Here is a 21972-nt window from a genome sequence, read left to right as displayed (position 1 = left end):
CTGTCACACTGGTATGTTTATCACCCTTTCAAGTGATTATCAAGTCAAGAACACAACAAGCAATAAACCACAAAAAAGGCGATCACAAGAGCTCAACATGAGCACGTTGTCCTCAGGTGAGCTAAGAATATATCAACAAATTAACATTACACTAAGCACACCTACATACTTATATAAACCTCAATTCTGGAGGTAATGAGCTTACCAATCTTCCAACTGCAATTTCTCTTTCATGAGGTGTAGTCATTTTGTTTTTTGACGCTGTATATTCTTTATCAATCTTCTTTATATTTTCTGGTGAAAATATCTTGTCTTGATTCTTAATAACTTTCACTTCATTGCGGTAGGAGTAGTACAAAAGAACGTAGCTTGTAAGCAATCTAATTGGAACAACAGCAAGAGCTGAAATGCAAAAAAATATCATAGTTGGTATACATGGTTAACCACTTGTAATTTCTGACAGTCGTCATAAACATGTATTTCATAATTTGATTTCATAGTGGACAGCGTAGCTCAAAACCAGACTGCAAATTAGCACATGAAATGATAGTATATTTACTATAATATTATATTAACCAACAACAATACTGTAATATAAAGAAAAAAAATAGTCGTACATAAAAGGTATTTGATAGCTCGTTGATAATTATCTGATATACCGGTATTGATTTATATTTCGGACAACCAGTGAAACTATTTTCAGGCTATAATGTCTAGTTAATATTAAAAAATTTACACTACTGAGGACATATAATATTTAACTTCATGACATATTTAAATTATGAATGTATAAGTATATATGATTGTACAATATGAAAACGAAGATTGTAAGGACATATGCACTCTTAGTCATTTAAAGCCCTAACAAATTTAAGCCAGGCTGACATATGCCTTCTCTGGACAAATGCCACCCAACTAATTTGCCACCATTGTCACTGGCTGTTTCCAATTGTCAAAACTTAGTGTTCTATTTAAAACTAAGATTCATTAGCAATCTTTGCAAAATAATGTTAAATATTGTCTTAAAATGATAGTTTGTCGCAAAGAACGTCTTATTTCTTAAGTAAGTTAATAATTAACTATTTGTCGGCCATCTAATGGCTTACTGAATTTATTGGAATTAACTAATTGCATCACTTATCAAAGTGTAAAATCAGGTAACTGTCATGTGTCTTTATCTCTTAAATGGACTGAGGTGTGATAATATAAATCCAAAATTTAATAATTATTATCTAAAACACATTTGTATCACCAATACATATTTCTACATTACCTATTTTTAACAATTCTGTGTAAAAATATTAGATGAACATTTTAATTACAATATGCAAAAGGTTCACTCATAATCTTTTCATTAAACAAGGGCTGTTTGTAAAAAACGCATGCCCCCCCAAATGGGCTGTCAGTTAATGTAGTGGCAGCCATTGTGTGAATACGTTATGGGAGTCAAATAAAAAACATTTAAGGGTTTGGTCTGTGTATTGCTGCATCAAAATGAAATTTTGGCAGAATATCATCCGGAAACCATTCTACTGTTTCAAGTCACTGTGACCTTGACCTTTGACCTAGAGTTTTGAAAATCAATATGGGTCATCTGTCAGTCATGCCCAATGGCCCCATGAACTTTCCTGATACCAGGCCTTAGCGTTCTTGAGTTATCATACGGAAACCATTTTACTGCTTCAGGTCACTGTGACCTTTAACTTTGACCTAGAGTCCTGAAAATCAATAGGGGTCATCTGTGGGTCATGACCAATGTCCCCTTGAACTTTCCTGATCCTAACCCTAAGCATTCGTGAGTATCATTCGGAAACCATTTTACTGTTTCAAGTCACTGTGACCTTGACCTTTCACCTTGTGACCTGAAAATCAAGAGGGGTCATCTGTAAGTCATGATCAATGTACCTATGAAGTTTCATGATCCTAGGCCTAAGTGTTCTTGTGTTATCATCCGGAAACAATTTTATTCTTTTTAGTCACTGTGACCTTGAACTTTGACCTAGTGACCTGAAAATCAATAGGGGTCATCCCTCAGTCATAATCAATGTGCCTATGAAGTTTCATGATACTAGGCCTAAGCGTTTTTGAGTAATCATCCGGAAACCATTTAACTGTTTCTAGTCACTGTGACCTTGACTTATCGACTTGAAAATCAATAGGAGTCATCTGCCAGTCATGAACAATTTACCTATGAAGTTTCATGATCCTAGGCCTAAGGGTTCTTGAGTTATCATCTGGAAACCATTTTACTGTTTTGAGTCACTGTGACCTTGACCTTTGACCTAGTGACCTGAAAATCAAGAGGGGTCATCTGCCAGTCATGATCAATGTAGCTATGAAGTGTCATGATCCTAGGCCTAAGCGTTCTTGAGTTATCATCCAGAAACCTTTTCACAGTTTCGAGTCACTGTGACCTTGACCTTTGACCTAGTGATCTGAAAATCAATAGGGGTCATCTGCCAGTCATGATCAATGTACCTATGAAGTTTCATGATCCTAGGCCTAAGCATTCTTGAGTTATCATCCCCAAACCATTTGGTGGATGGACAGACCGACGGACCGACATGTGCATAACAATATACCCCCTCTTCTTCGAAGGGGGGCATAAATATGCAAAGATACTTGTTTGTAATAGCAAATATGTAAGACTTGCACACAAAGAAACATGTATACGAAATGGTTATCAGGTCTTACCAATGACAGCACACCAGTTGAGGCCAGTGAAATCATGAACGCTGTTCAGAAATGCACTCATACCCTCTACCAACATATTGGTCAGCGTGTATTCATAGTCATTGCTCACTGGAGCCCGCTCTACAGGGGGTCCTGTGGGAAATGTGGGATTGCTGATGCCATTATTGTTGACATCTTTAGAATAGCTTCTAACACATGTGGCTAGAACTGGATGTAATGTGCCAAACTTCTCCTCATGACGATATTGCCTGAGAAATGTATGCTCAACGTGAACCTGAATAATTTACAATCAAATCATCTAAATAAGAAATACACAAGCACCAACCATCTTTCTGACAGACCACGCATGGAAATTATCCAGTGCCCACATGCCCAAGGTAACCATTTTTACAGCGGAAAGTTATTCTTAAAATTGGATGACATTTTTTGCTTCTAGTTTTCCGAAAGCCTTATTGATACAGATAACTGTAACAATTAATCGCTACTTTTCTAATTGTGGTGGTCCCAAAAATTATGAGGTACATAATTTTCAATAGACATTCATTCTTTCAATTTTTAAATAAATAATGTATAAAAAAAAATCTGTGCACACTATAATAAAATTTTGCAAAACATAGTACATAGTTATGCAAAATGTTGGTGTATAGTTTAACCCATTTATTTTAGCTCGATTGCATCGGAAGCCTTAGGCTTACATAAACGCTCTCGAGTCCGTTTCCTGGGCCTAGAACCAGTACTTGGTGTCTTTGGGGGAGATCTAAAGAATGCTCCCACCATGGGGATCGAACCCGTCATTTCCATTACACCACGGCGACCTTAAATGTTCGTGTTTCAAAGTTGAATAAAATATACATACACAAAGACAAGAATATTTTCTGTATGAAGGTAAGCCAACTGTGGAAAAAACCTTCTGTACTCCATTAGTACATAGATTGGCTGGGAAACATGACACTGAAGACAACGCTCTTAGTCTCAAAATATTCATCTCTCTTCACTCTGGGTAACCTTAAAACAAAAAACAATTAAAAAAGTACATTTTACCACATTCACCTTTTTAATACATGTGTCATGATGTGTGTGTGTATTTTCAAGTTTATGAGGTCCTTTCCGAGCCAGAAGCTACATCATGTGTGGACCCAGAGTGTGCCCCAGCATTCCTACCTAAGCAACTTATAAGACTCATGAAAGTTGGGATAAATTTTGAATTATAGCGGCAGTTTCCAGCTATTTCATTGTTACTGAATTTTGTTTATAAATTTTGGTGTGGTCTTGTGTTGTGGGGCTAAACCAGGGTACCCAGAGGAAACCCCACCTGTCCAGTATGATGACAATCAACCAAACTCACATGCTGGCAGGATAGGGCATTGAACCATGGTCACCAAGGTAATATGCAAATGTACCAACCACTGCGCTAGTCAGACAGCCTCTTTTTTACCACAATAACACATCGTATAATTTAAGTCAGTTTTATTGTATGATTGAGGTACCAGTTTTGCTAAACCTATTGTTTTTTCCAAATAATTTTCAAAGTGGGCATTTACCATTTTTAATACATGTGTATTTGCACAGAGTTGTTCAAACTAAGTATTTTACTTACCTTTAATCAACAAATATTTGTCTTATTACCAATAAAAATCGCTATACAAGGTCTGTCTTGGTAAAACGTACTTAACTAATCCCTTTATTGCCCCTTATTACCATGGACTTCTACTACTCTAGTGCTCCAGTGTAGTGTTTTGACACTTAATCAGAAATTAATCTGCAAATTATTGATTTTATCAGGCATTCACACCATGGTGTTTTATGATATGGGTCGCTAATTGCTATTGATAGATATATAGCACTGAAATAAAAGCCAACTGCGGCCCAATCAAGTCCAAAGATACTGTGTATTATTCCACCGGAGGTTTAAAGACCTGTCAAAATACAGATTTTGTTTACATGTATCAAACAAATTGACTGCTTATAGATACACATTGATATTTCACAAAGTTTATTTTCATATTCGACTGATAATTAGAAAATAGTTTGTACATATTGCATCAATATACATTTTTAAGTTAATTGGTGATTGGTCTCTCTCCTTATACCCTCCCGTTTGCTAATTATCATCTCGTGCATTGATGAAAGCTGTTATCAAAACAATGACTTATACAGGAAAGTCGTCTGCACTAAACCCGAACTGCGACTTTGTAAATGTACTTTTTAGAAGTATCTCTGCAAAAAAATAGAATATTTATCCCCACATTTTTCGGAGAAAAAGTGGGAATATTGTATTGAGGTGCGTCTGTCCGTCCGTCCTGGCCACCTGCTCCTCCTACACTATTAGCACTAGAACCTTGAAACTTACATACATGGTAGCTATGAGCATATGTGCGATGGTGACAGTGACGGAATTTTGATCTGACCCCTGGGTGAAAAGTTATGTGGATTGGGGCAGGGCCGGGTCAGAGATTTTCACTCATTTTTTTATGTTATTTTACATTAACTTCTTTATTTCTGCACCGATTCACTTCAAATTGATACTGAACCTCTCTTATGACAATACAGTTAATCTCAACTATGCATGGCCCCATTACCAACCCTGGGGCGCCCCGCCCACATAGGCCACGCCCATCCAAAATTGCCTTTTACTATAATTTCTTCATTTCTACACCGATTCACTTCAAATTGATACTGAACCTCTTTTATGACAGTACAGTCAATCTCAACTATGCATGGCACCATTACCAACCCTGGGGCGCCCCGCCCACATAGGCCACGACCACCCAAAATTGCCTTTTACTATAATTTCTTCATTTCTACACCGATTAACTTCAAATTGATACTGAACATCACTTATGACAATACGGTCAATCTCAACTATGCAAGGCCCCATTACCAACCCTGGGGAGCCATTGCCCATAATAGGCCACACCCACCCAAAATTGTCTTTTACTATAATTTCTTCATTTCTACACCGATTCACTTCTAATTGATATTGAATTTCTCTTATGACAATACGGTCAATCTCAACTATGTATGGCCCCATTACCAACCCTGGGGCGCACCGCCCATAATAGGCCACACCCACATAGGCCACACCCACCCAAAATTGCCTTTTACTAGTGCTCAAACGGGTACCCGAAAAAAACCAAATCCTTGGGTCAAAAAAATACCCGCGGATCCGGGTCAAAGTTTTTGCAAACGATACCGGTTCGGGTCGCTAGTTACGAAGTACAAGATTACATGTTTAACGTGTTGTCAAATATTCTCCTTTAAACAAGTGAAGTAAAATTAAATCCTGTATCATTTTAAGCAGTGTTGTCATTGCAAATAGTCATACATATAGAGAAGTGACGCACCAAAAGCATTAACGTCGGGTTTCATTTGTTATTCACATCCCAAAATGGGGACGTTAAAAAAACGAAACTTGTATAATACAATATATCGACTTCAATAGAAAGTTAGAGCTTACCATGAAAACTATTTTGGCCCCATCCCTAAAATAACACACATCAGGTGGAATGTTTCATGAGAGAGTTAGTACTATCTTCAATTCCATGGATAGAGAGGTAAGCTTTTTTAATGAGCCATTTCTAGTGCTATTGAACATAAGTTTACTCAAAATGACAAATTATGTCAGACGTAAACTAATATATTTTGTCTTGAAAGAAATTCATCAGGAATGTTTTTGGAAATTATTTAACAGTTTCTATGTACATTCCAAGAAATTTTTCACATACCGTGACAGTTTCGATCCACCATTGGTGAATCTTCATCAGACTGTGACTTTGTGGGAAATGCACGTCACAGGGCGGGTTTACTGCCGGAATGGTTCCCAGCAGTAAACAAAGGCCTGTAGATAGGGCTCAGTTGGTAGCCCCCCTCGTCCCTGTTCTTTACCCGTCTCTCCTTAGCTATCGCAACCTATTCCCTAAGTTTTCTGAGTGCGGTATTGTTTTCCCTATCAATCACTTTCACCCCTCCCAGTCAATGACATGGTTGTGCCTAGCTATATGGTTTGTAACTGCACTAGAGTGTTCTGTTGTTTCTGATTCTCTCATTCCTGACCGCGTGAAAACTTGGAATGTACATAGAAACTGTTAAATAAATAATATATTTTGCAAATAGAATTAAAATACAACTGGTATGCTATTACAGTACACTCCACGCGTTTTCCCCAAAAAACGCGCTCCCTCTGCGGGTTTTTTTCTACTAGCGAGTGTTCACGCGGCGTTGAGAGAGCGAGGTGAACTCGATAAAACATTCGGCGTTACGCCGCGTTCGCTTATTCCCGCGGCGTGTATTACTTTAGCCTAGTCAGTAAATGCAGACAATTTCCGTTCTTATCAGTGACTGCCGCGCAACGCCGCGTTAGCAGTGTGCTACTAAGCATGCCAAAAAATAACAAGATGTGTTTGTGAAACACAATGTCCCCCTATATGATGTTTGACTTTGTAGGATGACCTTGACCTTTCACCACTCAAAATGTGCAGCTCCTTGAGATACACACGCTTTTCAAATATAAAATTGCTAGCTTCAATATTGCAGAAGTGACATTGCATGCACAATTTTGACCCATATATTTGACCTTGAAGGATGACCTTGACCTTGACCTTTCACCACTCAAAATGTGCAGCTCCATGAGATACACATGCATGCCAAATATCAAGTTGCTATCTTCAATATTGCAAAAGTATTCATAAAATAAGCGATTTGGGCCACATATATTTGACCTCTGACCTTGAAGGATGACCTTGACCTTAACCTTTCACCACTCAAAATGTGCAGCTCCATGAGATACACATGCATGCCAAATATCAAGTTGCTATCTTCAATATTGCAAAAGTATTCATAAAATAAGCGATTTGGGCCACATATATTTGACTTCTGACCTTGAATGATGACCTTGACCTTTCACCACTCAAAATGTGCAGCTCCATGAGATACACATGCATGCCAAATATCAAGTTGCTATCTTTAATATTGCAAAAGTATTCATAAAATGAGCGATTTTGGCCACATATATTTGACCTCTGACCTTGAAGGATGACCTTGACCTTTCACCACTCAAAATGTGCAGCTTCATGAGATACACATGCATGCCAAATATCAAGTTGCTATCTTCAATATAGCATAAGTTATTGCAAAATGTTAAAGTTGGTGCAAACCAACCAACCAACAGACCAACAGACAGGGCAAAAACAATATGTCCCCCACTACTATAGTGGGGGACATAAAAACATTGTTATAATAAATTGTTTAAATACTGTAGTACATGTATAAAAAAGATAATGGTATAGAAAATTAATACGTATAAAAATTATGTTTTTTTAATTCACAGGTACGTCTACAATATGAATGAATGTAAGACATTTGACAAATTAATATTTAAATCATAACACATATAACACAAGAATAAATGTTCCGTAAAAATTCCAAATGAGAATAATAATAAGTAATCCGAAACACACTACGATTTTTAATGTTAACACGACGTTGCTTCCAATATACAGTCATCATGTATATTTCACGACAAAAGCGCGCGAAAATTATGCTGCAATGTACAAGGTCAAGGTATACTCCTGCAAAGCGTGCGTGTATTGATTTTTTTATAGAAACTTTGTAGCGCAGAGAACATTGAATTTTGTTGATTTCGGTTAAAAGTTTCTTTGGTATTTAAAAAAAAAATTATATCGCGAATAAGTTGATATTTCCTCCAAAATAATTTCAAATCGAACACGCCGAATCTTTATCGTTACAGTAATTTAGTAGAGTAATTATTTCAACAGTAATTGTACTGTAAACTGATTAAAGAAGACATCTGGGCGGAACTGGATTTTAAGTGTTTGACGTTATGAAAACACGCAAAGCTTGTCTACTGACCTATTGTGTAGACTGCTGTCTGCGGTGTTTTGACAAAAGGGATTAACATGTGTGAATGTCACTCTGCTGATTTGGTCCATAATTACTGGTAAACATTGTTTTGAATGTCGACGCAACAAGAATACAACTGTGAATATTAAATGCAACTATCAACTCAATAGTTACCACCTTCTTTTAGCAATCAATCGAATAACCTACCTACAAAGAGAAAATGAATGCATTAGTGAGCAGAGAATTGACTTTGTTCAGACAATTAAAACCATTCCTTATGCATTCGTTGAACGTGTTTTCTTGAGTAAGTTATGCCTTAAGACAGGAAGCGGCTTTTCTTTGATTACATCAAACTGTCAATTCACACAGATTTGCGAGATGTTTAAGGTCCTTGGTCATTTGTTTACATGTTCAGTATAGAAAATCACCTGCTAACATGAAAACTTTGGATTAAATTATCAAAATAAAAACAATGTTGCAAACTGTGTTTATATTAATTGGTAAGTATTAGTTAAAAGACGACGTTTTGTGTGTCGTAAATCAACGAGTTTTCTATACAACAACAACTACTTCTACAACCACGTCAGGATCGATCTATCTTGGTTGTTTTTTTTAATTGTAAATATTATACTACATGTACATGTGTGTACTTGTAATAAATGTAATTTTATTTGGAAATCAGGAAGTCAAACAAAATTTAATTGATCGTTATCTCGTAAAACGCTGAGTTTCCCCCGCGTTGCCAACGCCGAGGACCGCCGTGTCGGCTTATCAGTTTTGCCGATCGTTAACCGCCGCGTCAAAAATCATGCAAACGCCGCGTCTCGCAGGATTTTCTTAATCTCCCTCCAGGTCAATCCCCGCGGAGTATGGAGGGAAATTGGGGAAAACGCGTGGAGTGTACTGTAGTACTAGGTCTTAATGATTTAACAACAGAAGCACCATTAGAAAGCCTGAACAAACATATAAACTTACTGATTTGCTATCAAACATGCCAGACACCCTGCTCTTGGCGGGACAGTCCTGATTTTGAGAGTGTTTGTCCCGGCATCCCGATATGAGACAATTTGTCCCGACATTCGTAAATAAAACTATGTATGTTCTATAAGTTAACAATAAAATTCCCTATTAAAGCTCTGTCTGGCTTAAATTTACCATCACTTATCCCTTAATTGCCCTTATTAACCAACCATTTCTACTACTCGAGTGCACCACTGTTGTTTTTGACATCATATCAGTGACTTATCAGCAAATTATTGATTTTATCAGGCATTCAAACTATGGTGGTTTTATGATAGGGGTCGCTCATTGCTATTGAAATTTTTTATTATTTTTTATTATTAATAAAATTAAATTAACTTTCGTTTCCGACTGATTTTTAGAGAATAGGGTGTAGGGCTGTAACGATACATTCGAATGTTCAGATTACTCGAATACGGCTGTGGACGAATCATATTTGTTATTCGCCACCTCCTGAACCGAATATTTGACGAATACAAACAACATGGTTTCGAGTTTGAAAGTTTAATCATCTTATCTTACCTTACAAATGAAGGTTCATACAATAAACCCCTATATTTAAATGTTCTTCTCCTTATTCCAGCGTTTTTCATCATGTTTACCCCACTCACTATGTTACACAGTGAGATTATCAACAAAAATGGCGGGCACTGGTTGAATAAATACGACATTGAATTGAAAAATCTTTTGATGGTTGTTTAAATTTATGATGTGTTGAATGAAAGCAGTGCATCTGCGTGTACATCGCGTCACAGGATTTACATATGTCCAATTGGAGCCTCTGTCCCGATTTGATGTCAAATAGAGGCATGCCTCACATTTCACTTAATGGAGTCATTAGCATGATGCACATGTGTTCTTACTTCCAGAAAATGTAGAATGTTTGACTTGTGATCATGAAATTCGTAAACACATTTATTGTAGATATTGGCCAGAAATTTTGAGTTTTCGTCAATAATATATTGATTACAGACTAATGTAAAGGTAGCATGATTAATTATTTTAGGTGTCCGGCTTTTTGGTTAAATGTCCCGACATTTTTTATGGAGTGTCCCAATTTGGACCAGAAAAATTCTGGCAAGTATGATTACTATAAATGTTGAACAAACATTTTATACGTGGCCAAACTCAAAAGAAAGGAAAGGTCTTAACTTTTTATTAGAAAGTTATTTAATCAAAACCTTTTATTGAATTATGAGCCAAACTACCGAATATAAGTTATATTCAAATTTGATCCCTGCTTTGCCTTTTGAGGGACTGCATTGTTTTCACAAATGGGACTAGGGTGCATGGGTGTGCATTTTGGAACTTCAGGCATAAGCTGTATTATGTAAGAAATCATACACCAACAATTGGGCAAACAGGACAGTCAACCAATAAATCATGTGAGATAATATTGCCCATATAAATTTTTAAATGGTCCATAGGTACTCAGGCCAATTTTTTTTTTTTTTATATACTCTTAGTAGGGCTGTCACGATTCACCGGTATACCGGTATATCGCGGTGCATGTCGTGAAAAAAATCGCACCGCGGTACGGCGTTGCCGCGCCGGTTTTTTAAATATTATTTTATTAGCACAGATATAAATACATTACATAATTATTTTGATATAGATATCGTTTTGAAAAATGTAGAGTCGATTCAAAAGGGCTAAATATATAATCCGTTAATATCCAGGTCAAGCAAGCGCTTCCACTTGTAGATGTTAAAACTTTCACATTTAAAATACGGCGATGTATGGGTCCATACCTTTTTTGGATTTAGGGACAGATTTCCTTTGCAAATAAGTTCATAATTATCCAAAAGATGTTTATTCTATTTCTTATTTTCTTTCTTTAGTATATCAATTGTTCAAAGCATGGCACTTCCGAATCATGTTATCTTAAGATTCTGAATAAGTCGAGGAAGAGTCAGAACGCTACGGATTTTCAATACTGGGCCCGCTGACTCCGCATTTTGAACATGCCCTTGAAGCGTTAGATTTACACAGATCGTAGTCACAGCTATTGTAAACAACATGGGGGGCATTTTAGAAAAAGACGCGAACAATAACAATGACTACTTCTATCAAGCTTATTACAGTTCAGGGCTCGGCATTAACTTTTGAAGCCACTTGTCCAGTTGGACAAGTAGACCATAATTTCACTTGTCCTGACCAAAAAGCAACTTGTCCTGACCATTATATCTTTATTCTGCTCAGTACTTTGCAAAACAAGAGCACCGCCTTGCGGGTGCAGACCGCTCATCTATTTTCTTTTTAAAGGTGAAGGGACTTTCATTTTCAATTACAAAGGAGGGAGGGGTGGAGTGAAGAGGGGTGTATAGTGTGGGGGTGTGGACATTTATTACATTATCTTCCAAAAATGCGGAAAAAATGCACAACAAAAAAATCGGGGGGTTGGGGGGGGGGAGATTCTTGGGTGCGATGGTTGTGTTTTTTAACCGTTTCAAAAAAAAAATTAGGGGGTGGGGGGGATTCGGAGGGAGGGGAGAGGGCACGAGGGATGGTTTGGGTGGAGTTTATTGTGGTATGTCAGGTAAGAGTGGTTTTGTCAAAGTATCAATCAAATCTAATTATAAATAAAGAAGTTATGGCAATTTTAGCAAAATTTAATAATTTGACCTTGAGAGTCAAGGTCATTCAAAGGTCAAGGTAAAATTCAACTTGCCAGGAACAGTAACCTCATGATAGCATGAAAGTATTTGAAGTTTGAAAGCAATAGCCTTGATACTTTAGAAGTAAAGTGGATCGAAACACAAAATTTAACCATATATTCAAAGTTACTAAGTCAAAAAAGTGCCATAATTCGGTAAAAATGACAACCAGAGTTATGCAACTTGTCCTTTTACTGTACCCTTATGATAGTTTGCGAGTGTTCCAAGTACGAAAGCAATATCTATGATACTTTAGGGGTAAAGTGGACCTAAACACAAAACTTAACCAAATTTTCAATTTTCTTAGTATAAAAAGGGCACATAATTCTGTCAAAATGCCAGTCAGAGTTACATTACTTTGCCTGCACAGTCCCCTTATGATAGTTAGTAAGTGTTGCAAGTATGAAAGCAAAAGCTTTGATACTTAAGGAATGAAATGGACTTAAACACAAAACTTAACCAAAATTTTCAACTTTCTAAGTATAAAAAGGGCACATAATTCTGTCAAAATGCACGCCAAAGTTATGTAACTTTGCCTGCCCAGTCCCCTCATGATAGTAAGTAAGTGAACCAAGTTCGAATGCAATAGCATTGATACTTTCTGAGAAAAGTGGACCTAAACGCAAAACTTAACCGGATGCCGACGCAGATGCCGACGCCAAGGTGATGACAATAGCTCATAATTAAAAAAAAAAAATAGATGAGCTAAAAATGAAATAATACAAAATGCTCAAATCATAAAGACTTGAATCATTCAAATTACATGTAAACATAATTGTAGGCAATTTCAATACAAAAAGAACTGACTAGAATAACAGGAAAACTCAAGATAATTGATTTTTAAACATTATACAAAGCCAAAATACCTGACAAAAACTTGTGTGTTGCCAACATCAAACAGAAAATGTTAAAAGTGATGTATATGTACAGTACTTAACTGATATTTTTTTTTTTTAATCCTTCCATACAGAGGAAGGACGTCACTACGTTAATTGTCGGTAAGATCGGTGTGTACCAGTGTCGTAAAATGCATATTCTTTACAAGGGAGAATATTCTTGTTTATAATCTTGGCAAAGAAAAAAATGTTAAGGGTTGCTTCCCTTGTGAACAGTTCAGTGTAGTACATGTATCACATGGAACTATCGGAATATCTCGGGCTTCGACGATTAAACGTATACAAAATATACTCGGAAAAGTTGAGTGATATCTCTACAGAAATAATGGCTTTAAAGGCATTTTATCTAAGTTATACAATTATAATGACCACTTGTCCCGTCGGACTAGCAAATTCTTTATTTACTTGTCCGGACTAACAATTTGGTTGTCCCGGACAGTCGGACTTCCTTTAATGTCGAGCCATGCAGTTTCTTTTAAAGTTTCTAGTCATACTATGATAACAGTGTTTTCTGATTATTGAGTTTAATAAAGTTTGTAAAACTTGTTATTCTGCTGTTTTCTTCACAGATACATATTCTGTAAAATATCGCGGTACGTACCGCGATACAGTGTTGCCGTACCACGATATACCGCGGTACGCTCACGGCGTATCGTGACAGCCCTAACTCTTAGTATTAAACTTACATTTATCATTGGCTGCTATATTTCAAACAAAAGAATAACAAAACACTCAAATATATCGTTAAAGTACCTCTTCTCGAACCTCACCTCTTTTCGAACTCTTCATTTGTTTACATTTTATGCGCATGCACGCATGCGCACTACATCACCCTTGTTTGTGTATAAGTAATTTGTTTACGCCGACTCGGGCGAAGCTGCAAATCGACGAAATGCGTCAAAAACCGATAGAATAAGTAGATCAATCATAAAACACGTAAAAATCATTGTTTTTCTTAATGCTTTTTACATATATAAGGATTTTTCTTAAAAAACTATAAAAACATGGTCTAATTTTGTTCTCAAATTTGCTTGACAATTTACACATTTCCGCTGCTGCAATAAGTCACGTGACCATGGTCAAAACATGTGACTTATTTATTTTAAATGTTGTACACTGAAGGGTTCGAAATCAGGTATCCGTTGCTTGGGAGGCATTGGTAGTTTTACATGATATCGTGGTGCTGGAAACTTGAAAAAATCTGTTTTCAAAAGAGGATTTACATAGCAATTACAATTGCCAGCCATGAAGAAACAAGTTATTTATCAAACAGAGTACTTATAAATATGTTTCACTATTTTCAATATTATATTTGAGTCAAATTGACGTGTCAAAAATTAAGAGGTTCGAAAAATGGTTCGTCCATGATAACAGCTATCCGAAACAGGTGTAACTTAACAAGGTGAAGTATCTTAGCATAAATACATGAAACATCGTTAAAAGGAAACCAACGCCTCACCATCAATGCCGCTATATAAAAATTTGCTCTGCGTCAAAGTCTATCAACGTTTTATGTGGATAAATCATGTCGAAAGGCTTTATGAGTTATGACAGGGACCTATTTTTTGTTTGTATAGGTCCCTGGTTATGAACAACTAACAAGGGCGCAGCCATATTGAATCCGGTTCTCTGGACGCTTTTTCACATCACGTGCATTTTGATTTTGGCGGGAAATGTTCGAAAGAGTGCGTCGTCTGTAAGTGTACAGTGTAACACATTCAGCATCATATTCCGTTCACGGAAATCTGGAAGGTATAGATCTTTATAATAGTTGTTGTCTAATTACAAATGTTTGTGTGTTTGGTTGGTTGGATTTTGCGCTGCTGTTAACAGCAAATCAGGTCTCAAACACTCGTCATTAGCTGCTATCCCTAGCTGAAATAATTCGCGTTCAGAATAAATCTGAACGCTGAAACTCCGGTCTGCAAAAACCATAACGAAAATTAAATACAATACTATTATATCAATATGCTTAAAATTGCAAAAGAACATAACCAACTCATAAAGTTTTAGTTAATTAGTCCATTTTTACCTCAAATAGCGTCGAATTGAAGTTAAAAGGCATAATTTGTTTCAGTTAAACTTCTGCTTAAATCGCAATACAATCACTGACCTCTCGCCATGTTATGAAATATTTAAATATCAACCAATCAGAAGAAGGCATACGGTGTAATAGGCTGCGTTATCGATTAAAATCTACCTGCCGTATACAGCGGGCACAGCGATTGGAATTGAAAATGTGAGTAGTGTGTTGATTTAAATTGGTCAGACGTGCAAAATTGAAAGAGTCATTACACAATTCTTACGGAACATTATTGAGAAATGAATTATCTACACAGGTTTGTAAATATTATTGCAATCCGTTGATATTAACTGTCTGATATCGGGGCTTGAATGTTGCGCACCAAATTCCTTGCGCATCAATATAGACAAAGAAGGAAAACTCTCGCTATTAAAAAGATAGAGTGGACTATTGACGCCAAGAGTCTGCAAAAGAAAAAATCATCTAAAGACTCTTAAGGCGGCAATTTATATTGACTACTGCTATCCCCACCCCGGCCCAAGCTGATATCCCCTTCCCCTCAGCTGCTTCCCCTCAAAATTGTCCATTTATTATACACAATACCAAACAAAAAACGTGGGTCAAAAAAATGATGTTTTACTTATGCAGTCAATTTACCATTAAAGGGGCCTTTTCCCCTTTAATGTTGGTAACAGAGGCGGTGGTAACAGAGGCGTAGCAAGGGGGGGCAGGGGGGCACTTTGCCCTGGGCGCCAACATAAGGGGGACGCCCGAAGAAGACTTATTGTATTCCTGTTGAGGAAGCTGCATACTGCTTTTGTTGTTTGTTATTTTTATTCGGCGACTTCCAATTCTCGATCTTCCTTTGCATTGGCTGATGGATTAAAAAAGTGGAAAAAACTGACAAACTTGTGGCACACGAAGACAGCCCAAGTCACCTTCAGTCCTTTACTACTTGGAAAGTGGCAGAGCGTAGGTTCATGAATGGAAAAGGCATTGATGCAAAAATTGAAGATCGGATTCAAACAGAAAAACAACGGTGACGCGATATTTTAAAACGTGTGCTTAGTTGTATTAAGTTCCTTGCCTCTCAAAATTTGGCATTACGAGGCCATAATGAAAGTTTGACAGTTGAAGTCAACAACAAGATTCATTTCGCCTCAAAGACTTGAACTCAAAGTTTGGATTTTTACTGGATGTTCACAATCTTGTAAAAATTGCTTTGATTTAGCCAATATTTATGACACTGATATTCAATGCGAAGAACTGTTTAACGAGATTCAGGACTGTAAAATGTTACTAACTACGAGAGGTGATTCCTTACCATCAACACCTTTGGAACTTATTTCTTTCATTGTGTTGTATAGTGATGATGTATTTCCCAATTTGCGTAATAATTTGCCCTGCAAATTCTTTTAACAATTGCGGTGTCAATAGCCAGTTGCGAGCGTTCCTTCAGCAAGCTGAAGCTTATTCTCTCATACCTAAGGGCATCAATGGGACAAGATCGTCTCTGTGATCTCGCACTTCTCAATATAGAGAAGGAAACGGTTGAAAAAATAGACTGATGCTATCATTAAAAAGTTTGCTGGCATGAAGGCTAGAAAAAATAATTTAGTATGAAGAATTTTTGGAATGGGCGCATTGGGTGGCTGTTGATAAAGACTAACCGGCAGTATCATTTTGTTGTTGTTGTAGAAGTAAACATTATATTGTCTCCAATTGGTCTTCCTTGTCTGTCTTTTAAGCTCACCTGAGCACAACGTGCTCATGGTGAGCTTTTGTGATCGCCTTTTGTCCGTCGTGCTACGTTCATTGTCATCATTTGCCTTGTTTGGTGATAATGGTATTATGTCATGTTGCGTATCGCCGGATGTGCTCTTATTTTTCAATGAGACCGAATACTGCACTCCAATGTTTCACAGGGAGAAGGGGCGAACAATTTATACATTGTCCCCGGGCGCCGAATAATGTCGCTACGCCTCTGGTTGGTAAATTGACAAAATTAAAATAGTTGTTTCAGATTCGCACATTTTCGTTGTAGTTACGATATTTGTGAGGGAACAGTAATACTGAACATTTATACATTATATGCATCTTTTGTAGGTTTAAAAAAAACTACTAATTATTAAGTTTTGCAACGCGAAACAATTGAATAATTTGGGGAGTTCTGTTGTTGTTAAATTTTGTGATGCTACAAGGGTTGCTTCATGATATAAAGTATAAAATACATCACTCATTGTATGAAAATGGATGGTCGAGTGGTCTAAGCAATAGACTTTTACTCCAGAGGTCAGTGGTTTGAGTCCAGTAGAGGGTTACTTTTTTTCTTTCTTTAATTTTATTCTTGTTTTTTTTTACTGGAGCTTTTTAGATCCAATGTTTACATTTATCAATATAAATCATTTAATGACAAACTTCAATACATGCAAAAATATTTGAAAAGGCCCCTTTAATGGATCATTAACAATAGCGGATCACATTGAGTTTCAAGGTTAATAGTTATCATTTTTAGATGATACTCTGCAGACAGCATAATCAAGGCATTTTCTTTCAAACTTGATATTTGTATTAGGCACCTGTTTGTCAACAATTTTGGTGTGTTTTACTGACAGGTACATACAACTTTGTTTACTTCTGTCTTGTTTCGAGATCAAGGTAGGACATTTAGCGCGGCCACATTTTATAACAAGGTTGGTAAGTAACAAGTATATGCATATATTCAAAGACCATTTAGTAGCCTTTCTAACTGCAAAACACCATTTCAGTTTTGTTTCCTTTTTATATGCCCCCGATAAACGCTTTGATAGAAGTTATGAGCATTTTTTTAAACGTAAACACATTTTTCGAAATATAAATGCACATCCTAAGTTCAAGGTCAAGGTCAAAGTGGTAAAAATGTGTGTGCGTATGGAAAGGCCTTGTCCATATACACATGCATACCAAATATGAATGTTACATCTGAAGCGACATAGAAGTTATGAGCATTATTCAAAACCTAAAAGCAAAGTGTGACGGACAGACAGACGGACAGTGCGATCACTATAATGCCCTCCTTCACAGTGCATATAGTGTTGCGCTGTCCGTCTGTCCGTCGCACTTTGCGTTTTGGTTTCGAAAAATGCTCATAACTTCTATCAAAGCGTTCGGGGGCATATATATGTCATCCTATGGAGACGGCTCTTGTTTAATTTATTTTTTACAAACATTTTACAAGGGCTTAAACTCAATTATTACTTCTATATGATCTTGTACTGGTATTTTGCAGTTATCATGCATTTATTTGGCAAAATATATCAATTTACATAGACAATATATGTATTTTTTATTTTTAGCTTTTCGCTCGCCTGTGATTTACCAAAAAATAGAATAAAAATAAATTTATTTGTTATTTTGCTCGCTCGCTCCATTTTTAGGAAGCAAAAATCCGTAGAAGCTTGTTGAGGCATAACATAGCAATTGTTACTATTAAATGGAATGAAACTACCAAATTAATGGGCCAGGTTAAAATGGTTAGTAGGTTTTTCCAGTCTAGTGCAGACTTTGCTATGTTTATTTCCATGGTGTGCAAAATGTAAAATACTACAATAAACACAATATAATCACTGTTTATAAACATATCAAATTTATACAATGTTTTAATCACAGTATACAAGTTTCATGTTTTGACAGTTCGAATAGCATTTGAGATGCCCCCAAAGTGGTTTTGATCACGTGATCTGTTATGGCTGCAACTGATCAGTTAATGCATTAATTCCACTGTGAAAAAAACGTGCAACAAAAAGATATTGTCTGCATTTTAAAACATAATTTTTGCTTTAACAGTAAGTAAATGTAATATTTTATTAAACTGGTGTAATAGAAGTATCAAAACATTTATTGCTTTTCACCAGCACAGCTTTATTACTCCACTGATCTGGTAATGGTAACTCGACTGTATACATGTATCAAAATATGTTACTTTGGCCCTTAATAATGCTGATCTCAGCACACCAATCAATTTCCAAAGCTTACTACTCCATCAAAATTTTCAAGCATTTTGCAAAAACTGGGTATAAAACAATGTAAAAGACTTTGTAGTAAAGGAATAAATCGAGGCCTGTTTGCTCAAGTCTACGGTAAAGCAATCGTCAGAAATCAAACTTGCAAAAACCATGAGAGTAAGATCGCGTATATGAATACTTGGTACTGGTAGTGTCATGTACACAGAAACAGGTCAGAAGACGCATATATTTCATAGTTTCAATGAGTTGTGTTATATACATGAAATTTCTGCATAATTTGCAAGGACTCGCGACGCTTCCACCATTTTTATTTAGGGGCTTGTTCCATGCCAGATTCATAATCTTTATGGATGAGAATTACCTTGAAGACAAGTATTTATTGTCCCCTATCGGTGAAATCGGAGGGGACTTAGGTTTGCACTCCGTCTGTCTGTCAGTCTGTCTGTCTGTCAGTCAGTCACACTTTTCTGGATCCTACGATAACTTTAAAAGTTCTTCATATTTTTTCATGAAACTTTAAACATGGATAGATGGCAATATTGAGATTATGCACGTCATTTCATTTTGTTCCTACGTCAAAAATTATGGTTTCTATGGCAACAAATAAAAATAAAAATTACTGACAATGGTGGAGTTTCACCGGTAGGGGACCATATTGCTTGGCAATCTCTTGTTGAAAATATTATTATTAATCTGACAATATCCACATCCAAGCACTGTATAATGTAGATCTAGTGATATAGATTGCATGCAGGCCTTTTCCTGGCAAATTTAGGCAAAAATAATGCAAGTTTAGGATTGGAATTTTTTCGTGCGAAAAGTCCACTGATTTTGGAAGTAATCATTTGATTATAAAAATTAATCTTAATATAGATTTATACAAAAGCATATATATTTTATTTATAAACTAAGTTAATTGTAATTGAATTAAAATTTAGATATAATAATCATAAAACCTTTTTTATGTTCCCCACCCACTATAGTGGGGGACATATTGTTTTTGCCCTGTCTGTTGGTCTGTATGTTGGTCTGTTGGTCTGTTTGCTCCAACTTTAAAGCGGGTATATACGATTTTGTCAAATATTTATGAATTTATATAAACTGTGTAAAAAACTTATTATATATATATTTCAATATAAATTAAAATAAAAGTTAAGAAGAACATGTGCCGAAAAATGCGAAATAAGCCAGATATTTAATTCTGAAATTGAAAACGGCTGTACAGCCGAATTCGCCAGCATGTATACCATACATGTACGATGTGCATTTAAACTTACGAGGGGTGTTCCAGAAGTTCGTGGATTTTCGCTATAACTTTTATTTGGTAACATAAATGGACAAACAAATAGCATGTTAAGAATATTTCGTCCTTTCCAAATCTACTCTCCAAATATCATGGAAATACATGAAACAATAAATATATATCAGAGATTTAAACATGTGCACAATGCGCACACCGACGCACGTAACGTTTCTGTTCAACGTCAATGACGTTATGAAGTTAACAACTGTCAAATCTTTTCCACATAATCACCTCCAACGCGAATGCACTTTATGTGTCGGGAAATCCACTTGTCAAAAGTGTCTCTATACCAGTCAGCGTCAAAAGACGACACGATTCGCTTTGCTTCAACTGAAAGTTCCTGTTTACTTGCAAAGCAAATACCGCGCAACTGTGATTTAACTTCCGGGAAGACGCGGAAGTCTATAGGGGCCAAATCCGGGCTGTAAGGAGGACTTAGGCGCTGTAAAGTGAAATTTGCCGTAAATTCTGTTTATCAACGACATTTAAACCAAATTTAAATTCGCGTAACGCTCATACTTATAATAAAATACACGCGTGCGCCGCATGTCGTTACTGAGGTCTCTATGGCAATGCGTTTCAAACGCGCTTTATGGAATTCATACATTTTTAGCTTATATATAAAGTCCGTGATAATTGGTTTGTATAATATGTAAATTTCATTGACTTTTACCAGCAAACTAATAAGTTATAGCGAAAATCCACAAACTTCTGGAACACCCCTCGTAGTTTAACGGTTTATAATACAAAGACGAATGCTTCGGTTATTGTAGGAAAATATGTACGTCACTATCGGCTCGGGGCGCTTATTTGTCTTTGCTGCATTTTATGAAATTCGGCTTTAATGTATAATTGTTCTTGTCTATTTTGTGTTATTGTAACATATTTTAGCAATATATTACAATTAAACACAAATAAAAAATCGTATATACCCGCTTTAACATTTGCAATAACTTTTTCAATATTCAAGATAGCAACTTGATATTTGGCGTGCATATGTATCCTATAGAGCTGCACATTTTGAGCGGTGAAAGGTCAAGGTCATCCTTCAAGGTCAGAGGTCAAATATATGTGGCCGAAATCGCTCATTTTATGAATACTTTTGCAATATTGAAGATAGCAACTTGATATTTGGCATGCATGTGTATCTCATGGAGACGCACATTTTGAGTGGTGAAAGGTCAAGGTCATCCTTCAAGTATATGTGGCCAAAATCGCTCATTTTATGAATACATTGGCTATATTGAAGATAGCAACTTGATATTTGGCATGCATGTGTATCTCATGGAGCCGCACATTTTGAGTGGTGAAAGGTCAAGGTCATCCTTCAAGGTCAAAGGTCCAACAAACAAACAAAATTCAAAGCGGCGCAGAAGGGGACATAGTCTTTCTGACAATCACATTTTTCAATATTGAAGATAGCAACTTGATATTTGGCATACATGTGTATCTCATGAAGCTGCACATTTTGAGTGGTGGAAATTCAAGGTCAAGGTCATCCTTCAAGGTAAAAAAA

At 36.4% G+C, this 21972-nt stretch overlaps 2 protein-coding genes across 5 annotated transcripts in view; one reads left to right on the top strand and one right to left on the bottom strand.

Moving 5' to 3' along the window:
- LOC127866621 (cytochrome c oxidase assembly protein COX18, mitochondrial-like) overlaps positions 1-21972 on the bottom strand; it is a 284996-nt gene that overhangs the window by 31831 nt on the left and 231193 nt on the right. For 2 of the 4 annotated variants that reach the window (XM_052407305.1, XM_052407304.1), the window contains exons 2-5: positions 14586-14677; positions 3551-3699; positions 2695-2968; positions 206-402 (exon numbers count right to left, since the gene is read on the bottom strand). In XM_052407305.1, the coding sequence (XP_052263265.1) occupies positions 206-402; positions 2695-2968; positions 3551-3679 (600 nt within the window). In that variant the 5' untranslated portion in view covers positions 3680-3699; positions 14586-14677. Of the gene's footprint in view, positions 1-205; positions 403-2694; positions 2969-3550; positions 3700-14585; positions 14678-14717; positions 14773-21972 lie in introns of those variants that run through there. The other 2 variants (XM_052407303.1, XM_052407306.1) reach the window with 2 other exon arrangements.
- The window catches only part of LOC127866616 (uncharacterized), a 45133-nt gene continuing 37955 nt past the window's right edge, over positions 14795-21972 (top strand). The window contains exon 1 of the mRNA XM_052407296.1: positions 14795-14878. The gene's annotated coding sequence lies outside the window, so the exon portion shown is untranslated. The remainder of the gene's footprint in view (positions 14879-21972) is intronic.

Source organism: Dreissena polymorpha, chromosome 2 (assembly GCF_020536995.1).
Source record: "Dreissena polymorpha isolate Duluth1 chromosome 2, UMN_Dpol_1.0, whole genome shotgun sequence".
NCBI lineage: Eukaryota > Metazoa > Mollusca > Bivalvia > Myida > Dreissenidae > Dreissena > Dreissena polymorpha.
The sequence above is the reverse complement of the archived record's forward strand: the minus strand, read 5'-3'. Positions and strand labels throughout refer to the sequence as shown.